Source organism: Malurus melanocephalus, unplaced genomic scaffold (assembly GCF_030028575.1).
Source record: "Malurus melanocephalus ecotype Western Australia unplaced genomic scaffold, MMel_1.1 scaffold_38, whole genome shotgun sequence".
Lineage (NCBI taxonomy): Eukaryota > Metazoa > Chordata > Aves > Passeriformes > Maluridae > Malurus > Malurus melanocephalus.
The window spans coordinates 3,380,114-3,399,451 of NW_026623270.1; the positions used below are offsets into that span (position 1 = coordinate 3,380,114).

At 43.0% G+C, this 19,338-nt stretch overlaps 1 protein-coding gene across 2 annotated transcripts in view; it reads left to right on the plus strand.

The window, feature by feature from the left end:
- The first annotated feature begins 2,253 nt into the window (after positions 1 to 2,253).
- The window catches only part of PPP1R14C (protein phosphatase 1 regulatory inhibitor subunit 14C), a 51,152-nt gene continuing 34,067 nt past the window's right edge, over positions 2,254 to 19,338 (plus strand). The window contains exon 1 of one of the 2 annotated variants that reach the window (XM_057364455.1): positions 2,254 to 2,676. In XM_057364455.1, coding sequence (XP_057220438.1) covers positions 2,392 to 2,676 — 285 coding nt within the window. In that variant the 5' untranslated portion in view covers positions 2,254 to 2,391. The remainder of the gene's footprint in view (positions 2,677 to 19,338) is intronic. The other variant, XM_057364454.1, reaches the window with a different exon arrangement.

Genomic DNA, 19,338 nt, shown 5'->3' on the forward strand with positions numbered 1-19,338 from the left:
TGGCTTCCTGAGGAATGCGCTCGCTTTAAAAGCTGTATGAAAAACCAATGGCACAGAGAACTGCCTCATGACAATGCTGGCAGTTCTACCAGTTTCTCATCCACCCACATTTACTAAGCACTATGCATTATGTTAGAATTGTAACTTTGAAATGATAACCTCTGAGGACATGCTTTTTAATCACCAGTGTCTCATTTTCTACTTTCAGAGTGTTGTGGAAGTGTTATTTGAATAGCGGGTACCAGATTTTAAATGTCTGCAGTGATTACAATATCCTGTCAGTGACAGTATTGGAAAAGTTCTTCAGCTGAGACCTTCTGGATTCTCACACTCAAAGAAAATATTTTAGCCCTCTGTTCACCTCATATTTGCTACAGCAAAGAAGAAAAAGCTCAGTGTTTTCTAGTCAGTTTAGGTCCAATGTGAAACACCTCAGTATTCTTTTGGCTCCAGAAAACACCCTGTTATGGTGAAAGTTTGGAAATTACTACTTTATCTCTTCTGGAACATATCCCAAGCATGATGCTTAATATGGCTTAAAAAAGCCTYTTGAGCAATGCTGACTTTCTTTTGCATTAATCAATTTTTTTTTTTCTCAGCAACTGTAAACATCAGCCTATAAAGATGAAAATGTTGCTGCTCTGAACAGGAAAGTTTCAAATTTTGCGGCTGAGAACGTCAGCACCAGACTTCCAACATGACATGCAGAGCTGAAGACACAAATTATAGGCCACTCCAAACACAAAAGTTTAAAAAAACAGCCACTCCCCTCTTTCAAAAACTCTTTTGTGTTCTTGTTGGTTTCTCTAAGAACAAGTTGTTGATGATGGTATTTTCCTACTGCACTTACACAAGCCTGGAGTTATAAAAGCCAGGCAGGCAGCACTGCCCAGCTTGAGGTCGAGATTCACTTGGATAGTGGCTGTCCTGTGAATAGGGCAGGCTTCTTGTGCAAACTCAGATTTACRGGATATTACTTTTTCTCAAGCTCTGCTTGCATTCCAAGCTTCAAATGTGATCAACACTGGTACCTAGTTGCATTTGTTCAGTATCTCTGAAAATCAAGTGGTCCCTACACACAGATAAAAAGCGTAACTCCATATGCTTTGCTTTGAAGAACTAGTGCTTTTTTCAGATGAAAATCTAAAAGCTATCATAGCATTTCAGACCCATAATAAGATTTTATCAGATTAYGATCCCTTTAGTGCCACAATCTGTGTTTTACCTAAACAGCCTGATGAAGCTTAAATGCCTCATGCTAGACTCTTGCTCAGTGGTGTGCCACATGCAGAGAGCAGAAGCTGAAATGTCACTGGTACCACATGGCCATGCCAAACAGCAACAAGCATGTGAYTAAAGCAGATATGGTAGATGTGGCTAGGGATCCATGCCTCCTTCCCCTCTGCTCCTTGCTGGAGGTCAGTGTGTGTAGGGGATGGTTCCCAAAGCCACACCCAAGTTGGGTACACCAAGCACTTCCAGTCCCCGGTTGGCACTTACAGGAGGTTGACTTCTGCCCCTTGTCACAGGTGAACCTCTTTGCTAATGGGGATGGTCTGGGGTCCCTCACCAGCACYTGTGTTACGCTGGCTGCTTACTTGSAGTCATAGGCACRTTTTGGTGCGTARGATGGACCATCAGTGATTTCACTCRATATCTCCCAAGAGACAYRAACCTGCTGAAAGCACTGATGCTAACCTGGGTGTTTTAGAAAGCAATCTCCACGTGGCTAATTGTTGCACTGAGTGCTGATAGCTTGAAATAYATGCTGTTTGGGTTCACTATCATGAAATCATTCACACACACCCACCCTCATCACGAAGAGAAGAAAACGGTCGCATACAGCATTTTAATACTGCACGTATRCAACATATACAACGTAGTGTGCATGACGGGGCAATACTGAATTTCCTTACAGAAAAAAAMCCAAAAAACAAAACCCATGAACCACCCAGCAAGTGTACACRCCCGGGGAGCGCCCTGCCGCGGGCACTCCGCCTCCGCCGACAGCGAGGAGCAGCCGCCCGCGCCTCGCCGGCCCCGGGGCGGCCCAGAGGTTCTGCCGGCGGCACGGCGGCTCTCGGCGTGTTCCACACTTCGCTCCAAACTGCTGGCGCCAGGCACGCTGTACCGAGCCGAGCCGCTCCAAGCCGTGCCGTGCAGAACCGTGCCGTGCCGTGCCGTGCCGAGCAGCACCGCCCCTCGTCTGTCCCCGCCCCAGCCGGCCCGGGCCCACCCCCGGCGGCGGGGCCGCTGCGCCGCCGAGCCATGCGAGGCTTTAAGCGGCAGGTGCGGGGGAGCGGAGCACACGCGCGACCGGCGGCTGCTGCGGCCCGGCGGTAGCGGCGGCGGGCGCCTTTCGGCTCGGCGGGAGCCGCGGCGGAGCGGAGCATGTCGGTGGCGACCGGGGGTAGCGAGGCGGCGGCAGCAGCGGGCGGAGGCGGCGGGAACCGCGTTTTCTTCCAGAGCCCCCGCGGCGGCGGCGGGAGCGGCGGCTCCTCCGGCAGCTCCTCCCGGGAGGACTCGGTGTCGGCAGCGGCGGCAGTGGTGCAGGTCCAGCAGCGGCGCCACCAGCAAGGGAAAGTGACGGTGAAATACGATCGGAAGGAGCTGCGGAAGCGGCTGGTGCTCGAGGAGTGGATCGTGGAGCAGCTGGGGCAGCTCTACGGCTGCGAGGTGCGGAGCCGGGGTCGCGGGGTCCCCGGCGCGATTGCTGTCGCCGCAGTCCCCTCTCCTGCCGCTGCCTCCCTCGCCCCCGGCGTTCTCCTCCCGCCCCGAATCGCATTTCGGCGGTGGGCAGAGGAGCGCTGTCACCGCCACCTCTAAATGACATTCCCGGTCCGCCGCCCCCACCCTGCCGCTGCCCCGCGCCTCAGTGGTGCCCCGCCGCAGGGGATGGTGAAAGGTGCCCCCAGTCCTTTAGAAAGGGTGCCCCCCGTACCTCCCGAGGTGAATGGGAAGGGACCGCCCTTTGGGGACGGGCGGTGGCTGCGGTGGCCAGGCACGGAACGATCCCTTTCCTCCGGGGGGCCCCGGCGGCTGCGGCAGGTCCGGGGGTGCCAGGAGGTTGGCTCSTGGAGGTGCTGACCGGGAGCCCCTGTTCCCGCARCCTTCCMGGGCAGGGCGGACCGRGGCTCGGAGGCGCCTTCCACGGGCKGGGCGGGTGTCGGTCTCCGTTAGACGCGAGCTGGCCCAGCCCCGGGGAGCCCGGCGGGTCGGAGGGGAGAGCGGTGCGCTGGGCGCAGGGCGAGCAGGAGGGAGCGGGACCTGCGCGGRGGCTGTGCGGAGGCGGCTGTTGGGAGGAAAGATGCCGGTGCGTGTAAGGTCCCTTCTGGATCGTGGTTGTGCGTTTCCCCGACCTATAGGAGCGGGGTAGACACTGGCTAGGAAATCTCAGTAACCAATTAGGAGATCATTAGGTCGAGAATCGAAAACACCGGGGGGTTGTATGCCTGATTTGTAGGTATCAAAGCTGTTTGTCTGTTACTCTGGGTAAAGAGGGAGTGTTGGCAGWATGAATTATCTTTCGTAGAGGACAGATGAGCGAGCAGGAGGATGTTTCAAGATTGTTCAAAGGAATGGCAACTGTTGTCTTCCTTGWGGAGATAACGATGTGAGTAAAGGAAGTACCAGTACTTTGTTTTGTCAAAGCTTCATTAAAAATGTAGACCTTCTAATCCCCAGGGGATCCTGCCTCCCTGCCACCTTGGGTATTTACCCTCATAAAAAGGATCAGAACGTTAAGGCTAAACTGAGGTTCACACATACTTTTCACATCAGTAGTCTAATTCACTTTTATTAGAGACTTCTGAAGTGAGATTTGTTGAAGCTGGATGTGAATTTTGCAGCTAGCATGTCTAGGAGCCAACATGTCACACCAGGGCTCCTGGGCATGCTGGAGCTAGGAAGACAAGAGCCTGACAATCCTTGAAGTGTGGATGTTTTGAGTGGATGTGAAAACATAAAAAACCCGGATGGTACATCTAGCACACACATGATACAAATGTTTAAAGAAACTCCTTTAATCTCAAAAGCAGTTTATTGGCAATTTTTTTACAAGGACACATGAAAAACATGCATGTGGCAAGTTAAACCTCTTTAACTGTTCACATCCATGAGCAGTGGGAAGGARAGATGCAAATGGAAACTAGTTAAAAATAATAAAAATAAGCAGTTATTAGTCTTCATCTTGAGGGGACTTGACTCTCCAGTGTCATGACTTGTTTGGCCACATAACCTGTAAGCTGTGAGGATTTTTCTGACGTCAGAAGCGTTTACAGTTGTTTGCGTGAACTGATGATTCTGTGTTCATGCGAGCTGATAATGTAGTTAGTACCTGGCCTGCTGGATCTGTCCTCTRGTTTGACTCTCCCTGTTCAAAATCACCAGGCCTGTTTGGGCCATGTGCTGTATGTGACTTTTGACATACAGGTGTATGTGTTCTATTCATAAGAAAGGATGTGGTACGTAGGACCAAAGGAAAGCTCGGTGGAATTGTTGCTGTCCTTCACAGATTCAAATCACAGGCTTGTTGGAGGAAAATATTTCATTCTTTTTCTTATTATGGTTTTTGCTTCCAACTAAAGCAGAAGGGGGTTTGCTTTAGAAGGGGGGCTCTCCATTAAGGTGGAGACCATATATATATAAAAATAACTGTTTTGTTGATTTGGTTTCTGAAGTGACTTTCAGGGGGGAAAAGTGGTTTAACATAACAGAAGAAAATATTTTTAGATTTGAAGGCCAAGGGCAAAATGCTTAGGTCATCTTTTGCTCTTCTTTGCYATTATGCATGAACTCTATCCAGAGTCAGCACAGATCAGGGTAGCGAAAAGGTCAAGCAATTAATATACTACCAGAATAAAGTTGAAGATGCGTGATGAGTGTAGTGATTAAAGACAATGGCAATTTAATGCAAGATGCTTTGCTTGAATCTGCTTGAATTACTTCTAGGCTTAGAGACGTAGCTCTCAGGCTGAAATTTAATCACCTATGCAGACAGTTAATAACCCTGTCTGAGGACAGGTTGGGAGGGGGTTGGGAATTGCTAACTTTAACTTCTGTGGAATATTTGCAATAACTTTCTGGTGACATTTAGGTTCTGGAAAATCTAAAATCCACCAGGYTGTCAGAAATAGCCATTGAATTGTTTGTTAATCCTGGAAGAGCTAACCAACGCTGTTCTGATTCAGAGCTCCATTTCTGAGGAGCAGTGCACTTCATTTCTGGGAAAAGCAGAAATAAATTGAGGGTGTTTGCAGGGTGGTGCACTGAAAGTCTGTAAGAAGCCTTGCATGTCTCTTTGTGGGACTGAATAAATGTAATGCCTGCTCACTGTTTTCCATTTAAATGTTTGCTATTAYGCTGAGATTTATCAGTAAGTGGATACTTGCAGAAAGATTCCCTTTATTCAAAACTAAACATGTATTCATTGTCTCTCAAGTGTTTGCAAGTTAAGTCAGCTATAAGCCTGTCTTGGCATGKTGACAGAGTTTAGGAGATGAGGTTGGGAAATAACAAGACAGGTTTGTTTGTGTTCTTTTCCTAGTGGATCTTTACTGGTACGTTTTTAGTTGTAAAATTGGATGCCAAGCAATAGAATGGTGTTGGGGGTGTTTTTTAGAAGGAGCTATTTGAGACCATTTTTAATGCAGACCAYAGTTATATGACACAAAGATCAGTTTTGGAAAGGTTATTTCCACATGATGCAGACTTTTGGGATAGAAGACCCTTTACCTGGTCYTTACATGGTAAAGGTTATCAAGGTAGAAAACTTTAATAGGACCAGAGAGATTTAAGCAGGATTTGTTTGACACCAGAACCTGTCAGGATAACATACGCAGGTCAGGTGTTTCAGGTGAGTGTCCATCTGTCTGTTTGCTTCTGGGACTGCTTCATTTAAAAAATAAAAAAAAAAGTTGTTTTTTTTTTTTTTTTAAACAGGTTTTATAACCTGTTCATTCTGGTTTCTGTGAATGCTGAAACTGAGGTTATAGTGTCAGGTTAGTATACTGAAAATGCAATACCTCAGTTGCAAGATTTGAACTGGCTTCAGTGTTGACCCATACTAGGTGTCTTGGTACAAAAATAGCTTTTCCATAGATGCTTTGTGTTTTGGGTTAAGTTCMTTATTGGTTAAGAATTGCAAAATAATGCTGCCCTGAACAACTTACATCATCCCTATTCATTCCCTAATGGTTTGCAACTTGTAATTCAGCATGAAAGTGGTGACAGACCAGTTTTGCAGATGTATAATCTATACTGTGTGCACCTGCCAAACTTGTACAGCTTTGTATATGAAATAAGAGACCATTGGATTTGACCCCAGAAACCATTCAACATTGCAGGTGAATTTCTGTGCTTGGGGATCCTGTCTACCCACAATTATAGCATTTGCTATAAATGACACAGATTTTTTGCACAATAACGAAGAAAGATTTTGGTTGTGCTATATGTTTTTGCTGAATATTTTTTAATGTAGAGATTTACATGTGCAAATCAAATGTGCCCTTAGACTCTGCACTCTAAAAGCTGAATATAAGACTGGCTTTCTGAGATACTGCTGAGCTTAGCTGAGTAATCAGCTATTTTATTAGAGTATGTCTACGGATGTATAGAAGTCAGTGCTTGGCAAAGGATATGATGTTGGTCTGGTRTTATGTCCAAGCTTATTCTTTCTCYGTTCTARRAATGGAAATACTCTGGGATTGTGTTTAAAAATTMATTGTACAATAAAATACAGTTGGAAGAGCTGCCCATAAAGGCCCTTAAAGCATTTCCTTTAGGAGTACAAATCTATAAGATTTGTCTTTCATCTCCTGGTATGGATACTGCAATGATGGGAGTGGCACAAAGCTGTGAAATGGGTAAGGGATTTCTTGKTGGCAGTGGAGTATGGGAGTGATGGAAACAATTTAACTCAGTCCTGGATGGATTGGGAGCCCCCTTTGCCTGGTTGCTCAGTGACTGCAGTGCTGGAGAACACCCCCTTTGTTTGTCTTTCTGAAGCTGCTGGGATATGCTAACATTTCCCTTCACACATTGTCTTTTCCAAAACAGCTGGGTCAGCATGCTGCTAAGGCTGCCATGTGGTGATGTGGACCTGATGGTGTGATCAGGTACTACTTACGCCTCAGGCTCTAGTGAGATAATGCTTGAAACTGATTATTCATTCATCAGAAAGGCGATTGGTAAGAAAATCCACCGAATAAAACACGACAGAAACAAACTTTTGCCTACAGTCTCACTCTTTGAATGGACTTCTTCTAACTTGGACAAAGACCTCAGAAATGGTAATTGCATGTGGATTACTTTCTAAATGGATCAAAAGTGGAAAGAAACTGAAAAGGATTTTGAGAACTAGAGAGAGTGTCACTCCTTCAAAAAGATGCAGGTCAGTAGAAAGTGTAATAAAGGATTTCTTTGGGAGATTGAGTATTGCAGTCTAGATTCATTGGAGTAAAGTATTTAGAGGTCCATCAAATTGCTTAGAACTTTATTTGGATTATTTCTTTTGGACAGCCATTACAGATCGCCATGTTGTACATGAATTTTCGTGCACTCTCTTGAGGTCGGGGTACTACTCAACATATATGCATCAGTTGAAGAGTTGCTGTGATCAGAAACCTGTAAAGGACACAGGCGTAGCAAAGGCTTATTCTGTCATGTAGCAACCAGAGAAAGGTAYTTGAATCCCAAGAGCAGAAAAGGAGAAGCTTAAAAAATGCATGTTGTTTTAAAACAAACCTTGTAAAATGCATGCTGTTTCTTTGACAGGAGTGGGCTTAAACACCTGTGAGGGTGCCAAGCACCTGATGGTGCTTTTGTTTCTAAATGCACTTCTTAAAACTTCACCTTCAGTTCTAAAAACCCTACTCTAGCAGGAAATGCACCACCCTTCAGCTGCTRAACTTTCCTTCTTTTTGCATGCAAAATTTGTACAACAGCGCAAAGGAATTCCAGGAGAGAAGTTTATCAAGGTCAAGTGCAAGGTTCTGCACATGGGTCTAGGCAGTCCCAACCACAAACATAAGCGGGGTGCAGAATGGATTGAGAGCAACCCTGAGCAGAAGGACTTGAGGGTGTTGGTYGACAAGAACCTCAACATGAGTTGGGAGTGTGCACTTGCATCCCTGACACCCGACTGCATCCCGAACCACATTAAAAACAATGTGGCCAGGAGGTCAAACGAGGCAGTTTTTCCCCATTTACTCCACTCTTGTGAGACCCYTCCTGGAGTACCTCCTGGAGTGTCCAGCTCTGGGGCTGCCAGCATAGAAAGGACATGGACCTGTGGGGTAAGTCCAGAGGAGGCCCACAAAGATGATCAGAGGGCTGGAGCATCTCTCCTGTTCAGGCTGGAAGTTGGGATTGTTCAGCCTGGAGAAGAGGAGGCTTCAGGGGGGTCTTAAAGGGGGCCTGCAAGAGAGCTAGAGAGAGGCATGTAGTGAAAGGACRGATGGAATGACCTTAAACTGACTAAGGGCAGGTTTAGATGAGGTATTAGGAAGAAATACACCACTGTAAGGGTGGTGAGGCACTTGAACAGGTTGTCCAGAGAAGTTGTGGACTTTCCATCCCTTGAAGTGTTCAAGTTGAAGTTGGATGTGCTGGCCAAGTGGAAGATGTTGCTGTCCCTGCAGCAGGGGGATTGGAAGTAGATGAGCTTTAAGATCCCTTCCAACCCAAACCATTCTATGATTCCAAGAAAATGATTTTTCTACTATTTGATCTTTGTTTAGTCTAGATGTCATTTCTGCACTGGTCACATCTCATTGTTTTTATCTGAATCAGCAGCAATATTCTTGAATTCCAGTTTAAAGCTTCGTGACACAGATTATCTTCCAGCAGCTATTCCATAGCAATTTCTTTGTCTTTCCTTCTCTGTTCAAGATTCAACTGGTCTCTTTGCTGTAGCAATAGGTGTGGTTGTTTTATAACAAGGTGACTAAATAATGGATTTCTTACATTGCTTAAGATTTTATAATTGTGCTTCTTATTAACAGTAGCTTCCAATCTTTGTGGCTGCAAAGACTCTGGTTCCTTCAGGCAAATTGTTTTACATAGAACCGGTACTTGATTATCCAGGGTAACAGAGGAGAGGAGGGGGTGGGTGGGAGAACATGGATACAATGAAAAAACTGGATAAAAAATGAATGGTAAACTCTGCTACAAATAATGCAGTGAATGTACAGCTGAAAGGGAAGAGGGGGAACTAGTCATTAGTTTACCCCTTTTTACCATTCAGGTTTATCACAAAAATTTGTTTTATTGCTTTGGACTTGAGTGTAGCTTGAACGTGTCTGTACTTGTAGCACAATTAAGCTACAGCTTGGATGAGCCATCCACAGATAGCTGAGAGCAGGTTATGTTGTGCTTTGTTGAAGGTGCTGGGCTGACTTGAGCACTGTTGGTCCCTGGTAACCCTGTGTTATGACAGTGGGAACTCTCCTTATTCTCAGAGCTTTGTAACAGCTGATCTAACCTCTGCTGGGGAAGCAAATGCCTGAAACAAAAATAACCCTGATTAAAATGAGGAAAATATCTATTTCATGGAATGATTTAACTCTTCTTATAAGGTGYAGTGAATATTCCTAAACAGGTGTTGTAGCTAAATAAAAAGATGTGAAATTAAGTCTAACTTCAACTAAAACAAGTACTTTGATAGTTTACTCTCATGACAACCCTAATCCAATTCTCTTTTGATTCATRCCTTGCAAAGGCTGGCTGAGGTCCCGGCTGCATTCTCATAATTCTTCCTTTAGAACAGGTTATCTGCCACTTTWAAAACATTGTAATGGGCCTCAAACYCAACCAAAAMAATCTATCCCTTTTTGTAAAGCACATCACTGTACACAATGTCTATGTACTTTACATAATATTCCGACAGTGCAGGAGATACTGWTGGGGGAAAAGAAAAACCTATCCCATCTCTAACCTGATTCCGTCTGAGTTATGGTCACCTTGTCACCACAGATGATAAAGCAGCAGCAGCAGTATCAATCCATTCCTCCAGCCTTGTGTCTTGCCTGCAGTATTCAAAAGCTAAGTTCTCATTTTTCCCTGCCTTACATCTAACTCCAGAAACTTCTATTTGACAGCACAAATTGAGTAGGTTAGACATGCCATCCATCTTTGTCACTGCAACTTTTGGCTGCCTGTTGTGAAACATTAGCAGCTTCTTTTGGTGTTCTCCCATGTGACACATAGAATTTGGAAGTCAAGATTTCTAGAACTTATTAATCTGGAGAAGGGGGATAAAATCTTAATTGTATGCAGTCTGACAGCAGCAGTATGACTGTATTTCAAAGGACAGAATAAATTTAGCCTGTTAAAGATCTTCTTGGAACAAGGAATTGTTTGGGCAGAGGTACACACTGAAACAAATAAAATCTTCTTTGAAGTGATAAGTATTTAATTCCGAGGATCCCATTTCATTAGCAGAACTGTTACCTCCCCCCTGCTCCACTACTACCCCCACCCTGGGAGAATGATATCTATTCTAGGAACCAGTTCCACATGGCATCTTAAACTATTTTCAGGGAACACACAGATCGCAGCCCCAGAAGGCATCTTGTGTATTTTCAATCCATGAGATACTTATCAGCAGCATAGATCTAGTGGATCTGAATATAGAGAAAAATCATAACATGTTMCTATAGGTCTTTAATAATTACAATGCTTGTAGATAATTAATTCAATGTAATACTGTTGAGCCTGTAAGGCAATGGTARTATAGAAGATAGCATTAATTAGGAGACCTAATGGTAAGTAAGTGAATGGCTAGTGTGCTCAGTGGTGGTGACACTTCCAGTGGGGACTCAGAAGAGTTCCCCATTCTAAGTATGCTGCCAACAAGAGCAGCACACTTCAGTCCTCTGYGTTGGACTGTTCATAAATGCAAATGATGGCACAATCAATGCCTAATGAAAATCCTCTTACCAGACTGTCTTAATAGGATTACTTTCCAGAACACAGAACTGGGAAGGATCTCCTAGGTCACATGGTCTGCCTTCTTATTTGCAGATAAGCTTTTTGCATTTGATACAATTTTTTAATGGAGTAACTCAGTTATATGATGTTTCTTTCCACATTATTTCACGTATTTAAATATGACTTTTAAACCTTTTAGGCACTAGGATCTTTCCCACCCCTCTCATAAAATATAGAAAGACATAAACAAAAGACCAACACTTGCTTGGAATGAGCTTGCTTGGACTTTCACTCTGGGGTGAAGTTTAAACAGATTGTAAATGTGCTTTACTGCTGTTCTTCTTCTGGGCATCACCAGGCTCAAGTGATGACCACYGCTGAGGGGCAGAAGTATTAAGACAGTGATTCTGCAGTAGGTCACTTACTACCTTGTAACTCATTTCTAATGAATAGATGTCTGCAGACTCCGGAAGAAATATGCTACTAATATTTCCTGGAACTAATTTAGCACTACTTAGGAAATGTATGTTAGTGGCTTAAGAGCATAACTTATTTTAGCACTTAAGTAATAACTTTTTTGAAGTAGACATCTAAATTAACTCTACCATGGTACAGGTGATTAGTTCTACTTTAGGACTGGTTTATAACATTTTGACACACTTTAGACTCAAAAATGCCCCGAGCCCTTACAGTTGGTGGCTTTACATTTTAAAAGATAGTACCTGAAGCACATAGTGCTCTTTTTTTTTGCCTTTTTTTTTCTTTTTGGTCAGAAAAGAAGTCTAGATTTCTGGCATAAATTATTGTGTCTTTTTGTTTTTATTATGCTGGTAGTAATCATGCCATTTTAGGCTTATGGTCAAATTTTGTGTTCCTGTTTTAGGTGTGTTGAGGTAAAACTGCTTAGTTTTCTTTCTTAAAACATGAATAAAACTCCATAGAATTTGGATTATGTCCATATTGAAAACTGAATCCTTTCTGAGTGYGGAAACTGGTGAGGGAAGGAGTGCTGGTGGTAACTAGCTCACTGGCAGCCAGAAACATTCCAGCTCTTGCTTCAGCTGTTGCTGTAGTACTGCCTGCTCTGCCTAACTAAACATTTAATCAACCTGCTTATAGATATCCAACTACTTTTTGTTTATTAAACTTAGGTAGGAGATATTCTTTAGTGTCTTGAAGTAATTGTGATAACCAGAGAATTCATTTATATGAGGAAGCAAGGTATCAATCTTTAACTTTATAATCTACAAACTGTTTTGTCTCAGACTGCGGGCAATAGAGGCTTCCAGGAATACTTCTGTAAAAATCAGCACCTAAACAACATTTCTGCCTTTTTGGTTTTTCCCAGTATGTCTCTGAACATTTTCTCATCTTCATTATTTTTGAAGTTCATATCAGATTTCACCTTAAAATATGTAATGACTACATTTGTTATTAGAATTGTTAGCTCTTACTTTTGGTTAGTAGTTTGCAGTGCATTTAATGTAGGAAGTGGAAGAAGGCAGGACTATCTGCCAAAATACTTTTCTGGGACAGTGAGAAGAAGCATTGGAATCAAACAGGTCCTATACAGTCTTTAGCTCCCTTCTCTTTTTGTCACCCTTGGTGGGATAGTCACATCAGGTTATCCCACTGCCTGGRTCTGGAGTTGTTTGCGAATTCATTTTAAAGATCCCTCAGGCGCTTTTCCATACTTTGCAGTTCAGGGAGTTGCCTGTGTAGCCAAGTGGTGTCTCTGGCCCCTGGGGAAGAGGAGTGTCTGCTTTTTAAAGCATGTTAGAACTGCTGCTGATGTTTCTTGACACCAGTGGACCAGAGCCAAAATGCATTGACTGCCAGTCCCTGGTCTGCCTGCTGCTCCAAACGAGTATCTTGGGGGAGGGAGATTCATCTCTGTGTAGAGCACACTGCTCTACCCAGGCACCACTTGAAGGAATGACTTGTTACAAACCATGAGAAACTCTCTGTATCTCTTGCATGCTAAATTTCTTCAAAAAATTACTGTTGCTTCTAAATTCTGCAGGATGTGAGCACACTTGTTTTGATACCACTGAATAAAACATTTCCCCCATCGCTCTAGAAAACAGACTTCTTGTCTCCCATGTTAAATCTGAAAGGACCTAATMCTTCTGGCTSAAGAAATATTAATGATTGAAAACTGTCTCCTGTTCCAACCAATAACACTTTAATTGGCTGGTAAGACAAAAATGTGGTGAGAAGACGATGAGTGTGTCAGATGCTTGATGTACCCATACTGTATGACTTCTATTGCAGAAGTCAATTTACACACAGCCTCTCWGTGTAAAGAAAATCAATACTGGAGACTAACAGATTGTTTTTACAGGGCTGCTGAAACTGAGATGAGRAGAGCCATTTAGAGGCCTCATTATATCACATGCTCTTTCCTTGTGTTCTTTCAAACAGTCTGATGGAGTAATTAATCCTTGAAATGCCCCAAGAGGCAAACCTACTTAATTGCACTGCTGTTTAGCCTAAATTCCCAGAGTGCAAAAGTGTTCCTGTTTGATCAAATTTTTTCATAGAATATATTCCTTAGGTATTTTTCATCTCCATTCTTAGTAAAAAGCAATCAATCTGTCAAATTTGACCTAGTGTGGCATGGTCCTAGTTGTTATTGCATTCTTCCTGTAGGCAGAATAATATACAAACTGCAGGGAAGCAGTCAGCTGGACCCATGTTGCTTGGAGATGAAGTGTGACCTGCTCTTGTGAATCAGGCAGAAGTAGGTATGTCCTGTGACTGTGTGGAAAGTCATYCCACTTGCATAATCATCGAAGTAGCATTTAGAAACATTTAGTAACATTTAGAAAACTCCTGGTGGCTTAAGCTCTGCGCCTTTCAAGGGTGATGTATAGCAGAGATTTGGTGTACAAAACACATTTGCTAATACCAAAGTATTTCTGCTCGATGTGAAAGTGGATGATGACAAAAAACATGGTGTGTCCTTGCTATCTGCTTTGGAGTGTTTTGTTTAACAGAAGTGATATCCAGGCATAGACTTAGCATGTCCTATTTTTATATAGAGAACACAAGGCATTTGTTTTGGAGACAGCACTTGATTTTTAACAAATGTCTTGGTGTTGAGATTGGATCCATGTTATGGGTATGGTTAGGGAGTGCTGAATGCTTCTGTTCCTCTACTCAGTATAGTCTGTGATCAATGCCTCTTCTTCATTTAGGAATTTCACACTCTAGTGATTCCTTTAGCCTTCTCTAGAGATGCACAATTAGACAACAATTCCTTAAACAGCATGTTCTGGATATATTTGGGTAAGTTAAAGTTGTTTTGACAGTTCAGTTATGAAAACAGTAAAATAGCAGTATTAGTACTGAAGAAGATTAAATGAAATCTTCKGACAGATATCAGTTTCTTCTCTATACTTACAAATTACACTGCAGTTTCAGAATGCAAAGTTCTAATGAGCAGAGATTTAATTTTTTTTTTAAATTAATATTATGGACAAATGTCTGGCATACTCTACTATGACTGGCATTCCTTTATGGAGAAACAGGTATTTTGGTATCCTTAAATCTTTTCCCTGCAATCGCATAACTTTGCCAATTGATTTTTTTTCTGTGTTGTGATAAAGATGATAGAGCTGAAGCCACTGTWGCAGAGGATTGATTTTAATTATCAAAGTTATGGGCACAATGAGGWGTAGGGTTCTCAAATTCAGAATATTGCAGCATGTGCCCTTGTATTTTGTGTGRTGCTTATTTTTCATCATTTAGTAGCAATGGCATGAATCCCAGCGACCTGCTCTACCTTGTGTCTTGCCCACACCCCCACCTSCTGGCTCTATCCCTGCTTTCACTGCCCGTGGCTTTAGGGAAATTTACCCTCTTAGGATGCATACCACAAGGACACATCTCCTTGGGAACTGCTCTGAAATGTTAGTGCTGGAGAAGCTGGAGTGGTTGGTAACTCTTTTGGAGACCCTTGTCCTAGCTGTCATAAACACCATATCTTTGACTACTGGAGAACAAATACACCTCTCTCCTCAAGAGCTTGCTTCTATCTGTCTCTGTAATAGGCAGTATAAGGATATCCACTGCCTCTGAACCTTTTGGAGGTGTTGGGTTATCAGGGCCAGGTAGGAGGAGAATGGAGAAGAAAATGGAAAGTTGTGTGGAGCTGGAGAGGTAGAACTAAGGTGGAGATGGCAGTATGCATGTAGAAAGGGTATGGTAGGCTGCCTGCCTTGTCTCCATGTTTGTCCAGGTGATGTCTTTCACTAGTGTGTTTTTTAGATCCAGGTGTATGGGTGTACATCTCCTTGCCCAAATTCTGCTGGCTTGTTTGTGTCAATTTGATAAATAGAAGTAATTTCTCTTTTGGCTCGCTTTCTTCCTGTGCCCTCAAGTCCCTGATCAAACTTGTCCTCTCTGTCTTTCTCTATTAAAGAATCAAAGAAATATTCACAGTAGTGAAGGAGAATTTCAGAAGCCAGAGTTGTAGGGACAAATGAGACTGATAGTAGTTATCTACAGGTGTGTTTCTCTTGCTCTAGATGTTTCTCTTTGGATGAGTAGTAGCTGGAATTTTGTGTTTTAGGAAGACTTGTTWAAATAATGTTTAAAGCAGTGCCAGAATTGGAGCATCCACTGGAGGTGAATTGGAGGGAGAAGTAATATGATCACTATCAGCAACTGCTGGTATTTCTACAATTAGTGAGGATGTCTGTACATTTAGCTCTGAAGACGTGTGATGTACTGCAATGCTTCTAAAGTACTTGTCCAGTGTTTATGTAACCTGTACATAAGATCTGGGCAAGTGTCTTCAGATACACTTGTACAGTTTCCCCCTCACTTCAAGCTTATTGCCAACAGGTGACACTGTCTTTGTAGATGKCTCTTCCTCAGACATTTCTGGGAGGACAGGTGTTCAATACGATAAGTTCTTCGTGGATGTAAGGACTTTCTTATTGGAGAGGAACTACAGGTCTAAATGTCTGAGGTACAGGTTACTGCAAAAATGAAATAATAGGTTTGAATTGATGTTCTGCACTCTGTACCTCTTAAAGGCATGTTATGAGGCAAATTTTTAATAGAGATGATTTTCCACTCAGCAAGCTCTGCTAAACATGTATTTAATTTTAGTACTCCACCTCTGATACAGATGGTTAGTGTTAGAAAATTGCAGTCTTCCACCAGTACTGTTGAAGTGACCTGTTCACCCTGTCACATTATGRCATCTGCTTGTATTACAGAATACCACTATTTTCTCATCCTTTTGACTTTTCAAAAAAATTTTATGAAAGGCAAAACCTGAACTATACATGCAATTATTTCCATAGCACTGAACAGGAGAATTTGGGATGCACTTYGGAAGCACTGTAACAGACTGGCTGGCTATGCCTTGAAAAAGCATATTTCTTCCCTTTTCATTTTCACAGTTGCASTGTTAAGCATAAAAGCAGTGAAGTTAGAGTATGTCTGACTCTGTCCTCCCACACTGGCTTGTTTTTCATGTTGTATGATTGTTACTTCTAGAACTCATCCATGTTTGTGTGGGTTTTGTTTTTGGTTTTGATTTTCAGATGGTCRGTTAGCAAATCAGCATGGAGAAAGTTGCATGAAAGCCTAGCCTGGGAATTTTTTTGCCCCAGAACACAAAATACATTGACATATATAGGCACGGCAAAAGAAAGGAAGCCATCTGTGCGTTAGCTAAGACTGACTTGCAGGGTAGCTGTGTGCAGAGCAGTTGGCTTTCAGCTCTGCTGCTGTAGATGAGGAGTCTGCTTGCTGTAAGCTAAGGAGAAGGGGAAGAATAATAGCAAGTGGAGGTTGTGTGTTATTGGAGAGGAATTAATGTATGCAAAGATATTCTCATTTGGCATTACTCTGACCATGTGTTGGAGTTATTGCAGGAAATGAGACATGGAGTGGAAGTTGGAAGAAAAGGAGTGTGACTTCTTGTGTTCTTTCTTCTGATATACAAATTTTCCTATCTCAAACCTCGTAATGCTCAGTGTAGAGCAGCATTGATACTGGAGCTGAATTSTGATAAAAACATGGCTGCAGAGCAGTGGTATTGCTGGTGAGGTTGTCTGGCAGTGAGGGAAGAAAAACCTGGGCACCCTTGAAAAAGAAGGGTGGYTGTGGAAYCATAGAATTGTTTAGGTTGGAAAAGACCTTTAAAATCATTAAGTCCTAACGTTAATGTAGCACTGCCAAGTCTGCCACAAAACCATATCCCTAAGTGCCACATCTACATGTCATTTAAATACCTCCAAGTATAGTGAATGAACCCAACAGGCTGGGCAGCCTGTTTCAATGAATGACAACCCTTTCCATGAAGAATTTTTCCTAATATCCTATGTAAATCTCCCCTGGCATGACTTGAGGCTGTTTGCTCTTGCCCAGTCAATTRTTACTTGGGAAAAGGGACCAGCACTTCCTTTCAGGTACTTGTAGGGWGCAATAAGATCTTGTTTTCTCCAGGCTAAACAACCCCAGTTCCYTCAGCTGCTCCTTATAAGATTTGTGCTCCAGACCCTTCACTAGCTCTGTTGCCTGTCTCTGGATGTGCTCCAACATCTCAATGTCTTGTAGTGAGAGGCTAAARCTGATCATAGGATTTGAAGTGTGGCCTCTCCAGAGGGCTGTACAAGGGGATGATCAGTTCCCTTGTCCCGCTGGCCACACTATTTCTGCTAMAGGATGCCACTGGCCTTCTTGGGCACACACTGGCTTGTGTAAAGCTGCTGTTCACCAGCATCCCCAGGTCCTTTTTTAATGGCAGCTTTCCAGCTACTCATCCACAATCCTGTAGCACTGCCTGGGACTGTTGTGACTCAAGTTCAGGGCCCAGTATTGGGCTTTGTTGAACTTCAGCCCAACAATCCAGCCTGTCCAGATCCCTCTGCAGAGCCTTCCTACCCTCCTCCAGATCAGCAGTCCTTCCCAACATAGTACCATCTGCAAACTGACTGAAGGTGCACTCARTCCCTTCATCCAGATCCTCAGTAAAGATATTGAGCTGGACTAAGGGCTAGCTAAGTATTTCCCCCACGTCTGAGACAGAAGCACTCACTCTATGACTCGCCTAGTGTCACACACATTCTTGGTGGACTGATGAAAAGGTGCGTGTTGCACCATTAATTTAGTTTTTATGTAAAGACTTGTTTTTTGAAGTGCCTTTGTTCATCCATGAAACCCATTTAAATGCCAACTTCTGAAACAATGTTTCTTATTTTCATTTCCTGACATCACAACGGTTTGATATGCTGAAACATTTTGCTTGCTACAGAGTCTTTGTTGCTGAGGTTGAAATACCTGTGAAAGGCAGAGCARGAGACAGGAAGGGAGAAGAGGGGCAGGCTAAGCCCAGAATCCATCAGTGCTGTTTGGAGGCACTGCAATCCTGTTGGGGATGGGGCTCTACCTGGAGGTGTTGAAAAGAGAAACGAGGGTAAGGGCATGAGTACTATATCTTATCCATTATTACTCTAGAAGCTGGCCATGCAATCCTTTCCCATCACTGTGAAATACAAGTGTAGTGGCAGGTAACACAGGATTAAAGRAAGTACAGGAGCAGATGACTTTTCTGGTTGTATCTTCATAACATTGAGTACTACCTGACTTGCAACAATTTCTGCAAAGATTCCTGTAGGCAAGAGAAAAAGGATTAAACTCGCTGAATAATAGTTTCTTTGCAGTAATGTAAGCAGGTCTTGACTGCTGCTGTGTTAATGGCGCCTTAAAGAAAACTATCAGCAGGCTAATGGTAGCTTTGAAAACAAAAACTTACCCTGCTTCATCCTATTCATATCCAAAGAAATGAAAATTTCTAATCCTAATGATTCATTTAACTGCCAGGATTAAATACATCTCAAGAAAAATTATATGCAATTAAAAAGGAAGAAGTCTGCAATGTGACTTTGAGACTGTGTGGTTGAAGACAGTCAAGCAACAGGAAGATCTTTAAAACTGAGGTTATTTTTCATTTGACTCTTAGAGAATTTTATTCTTCCTGCTTCCCAGATAAATATTTACATAGCTTTWATTCTGAAGCACAGTCTGAAGTGCTCAGAGGTTAATGGACAAAGCTTCAGCACTAAGGGCTAGCTAAGTATTTCCCCCATGTCTGAGACAGAAGCACTCMCTCTATGACTCGCCYAGTGTCACACACATGCTTGGTGGTAAGATATTACTGTAAAGTTGTTGGAAAGACTCATCTGTTTAAGCTGTAGGACCACCTTCATTTACTATTTGTGATTCTTTTTTCCTAAGGAGCATTCTTCACTCTCTTTAGAAACAAAACTTCCTTGTGGATTGCAAACTTCTGCAGGGTAGCAGTCKTGTAGTGTACAAATGAATTTGGTGTTCCGTTGGCATGTTTCTTTCATGTGCAAGACAGCCCTGCATGTTAAACACAGCCAG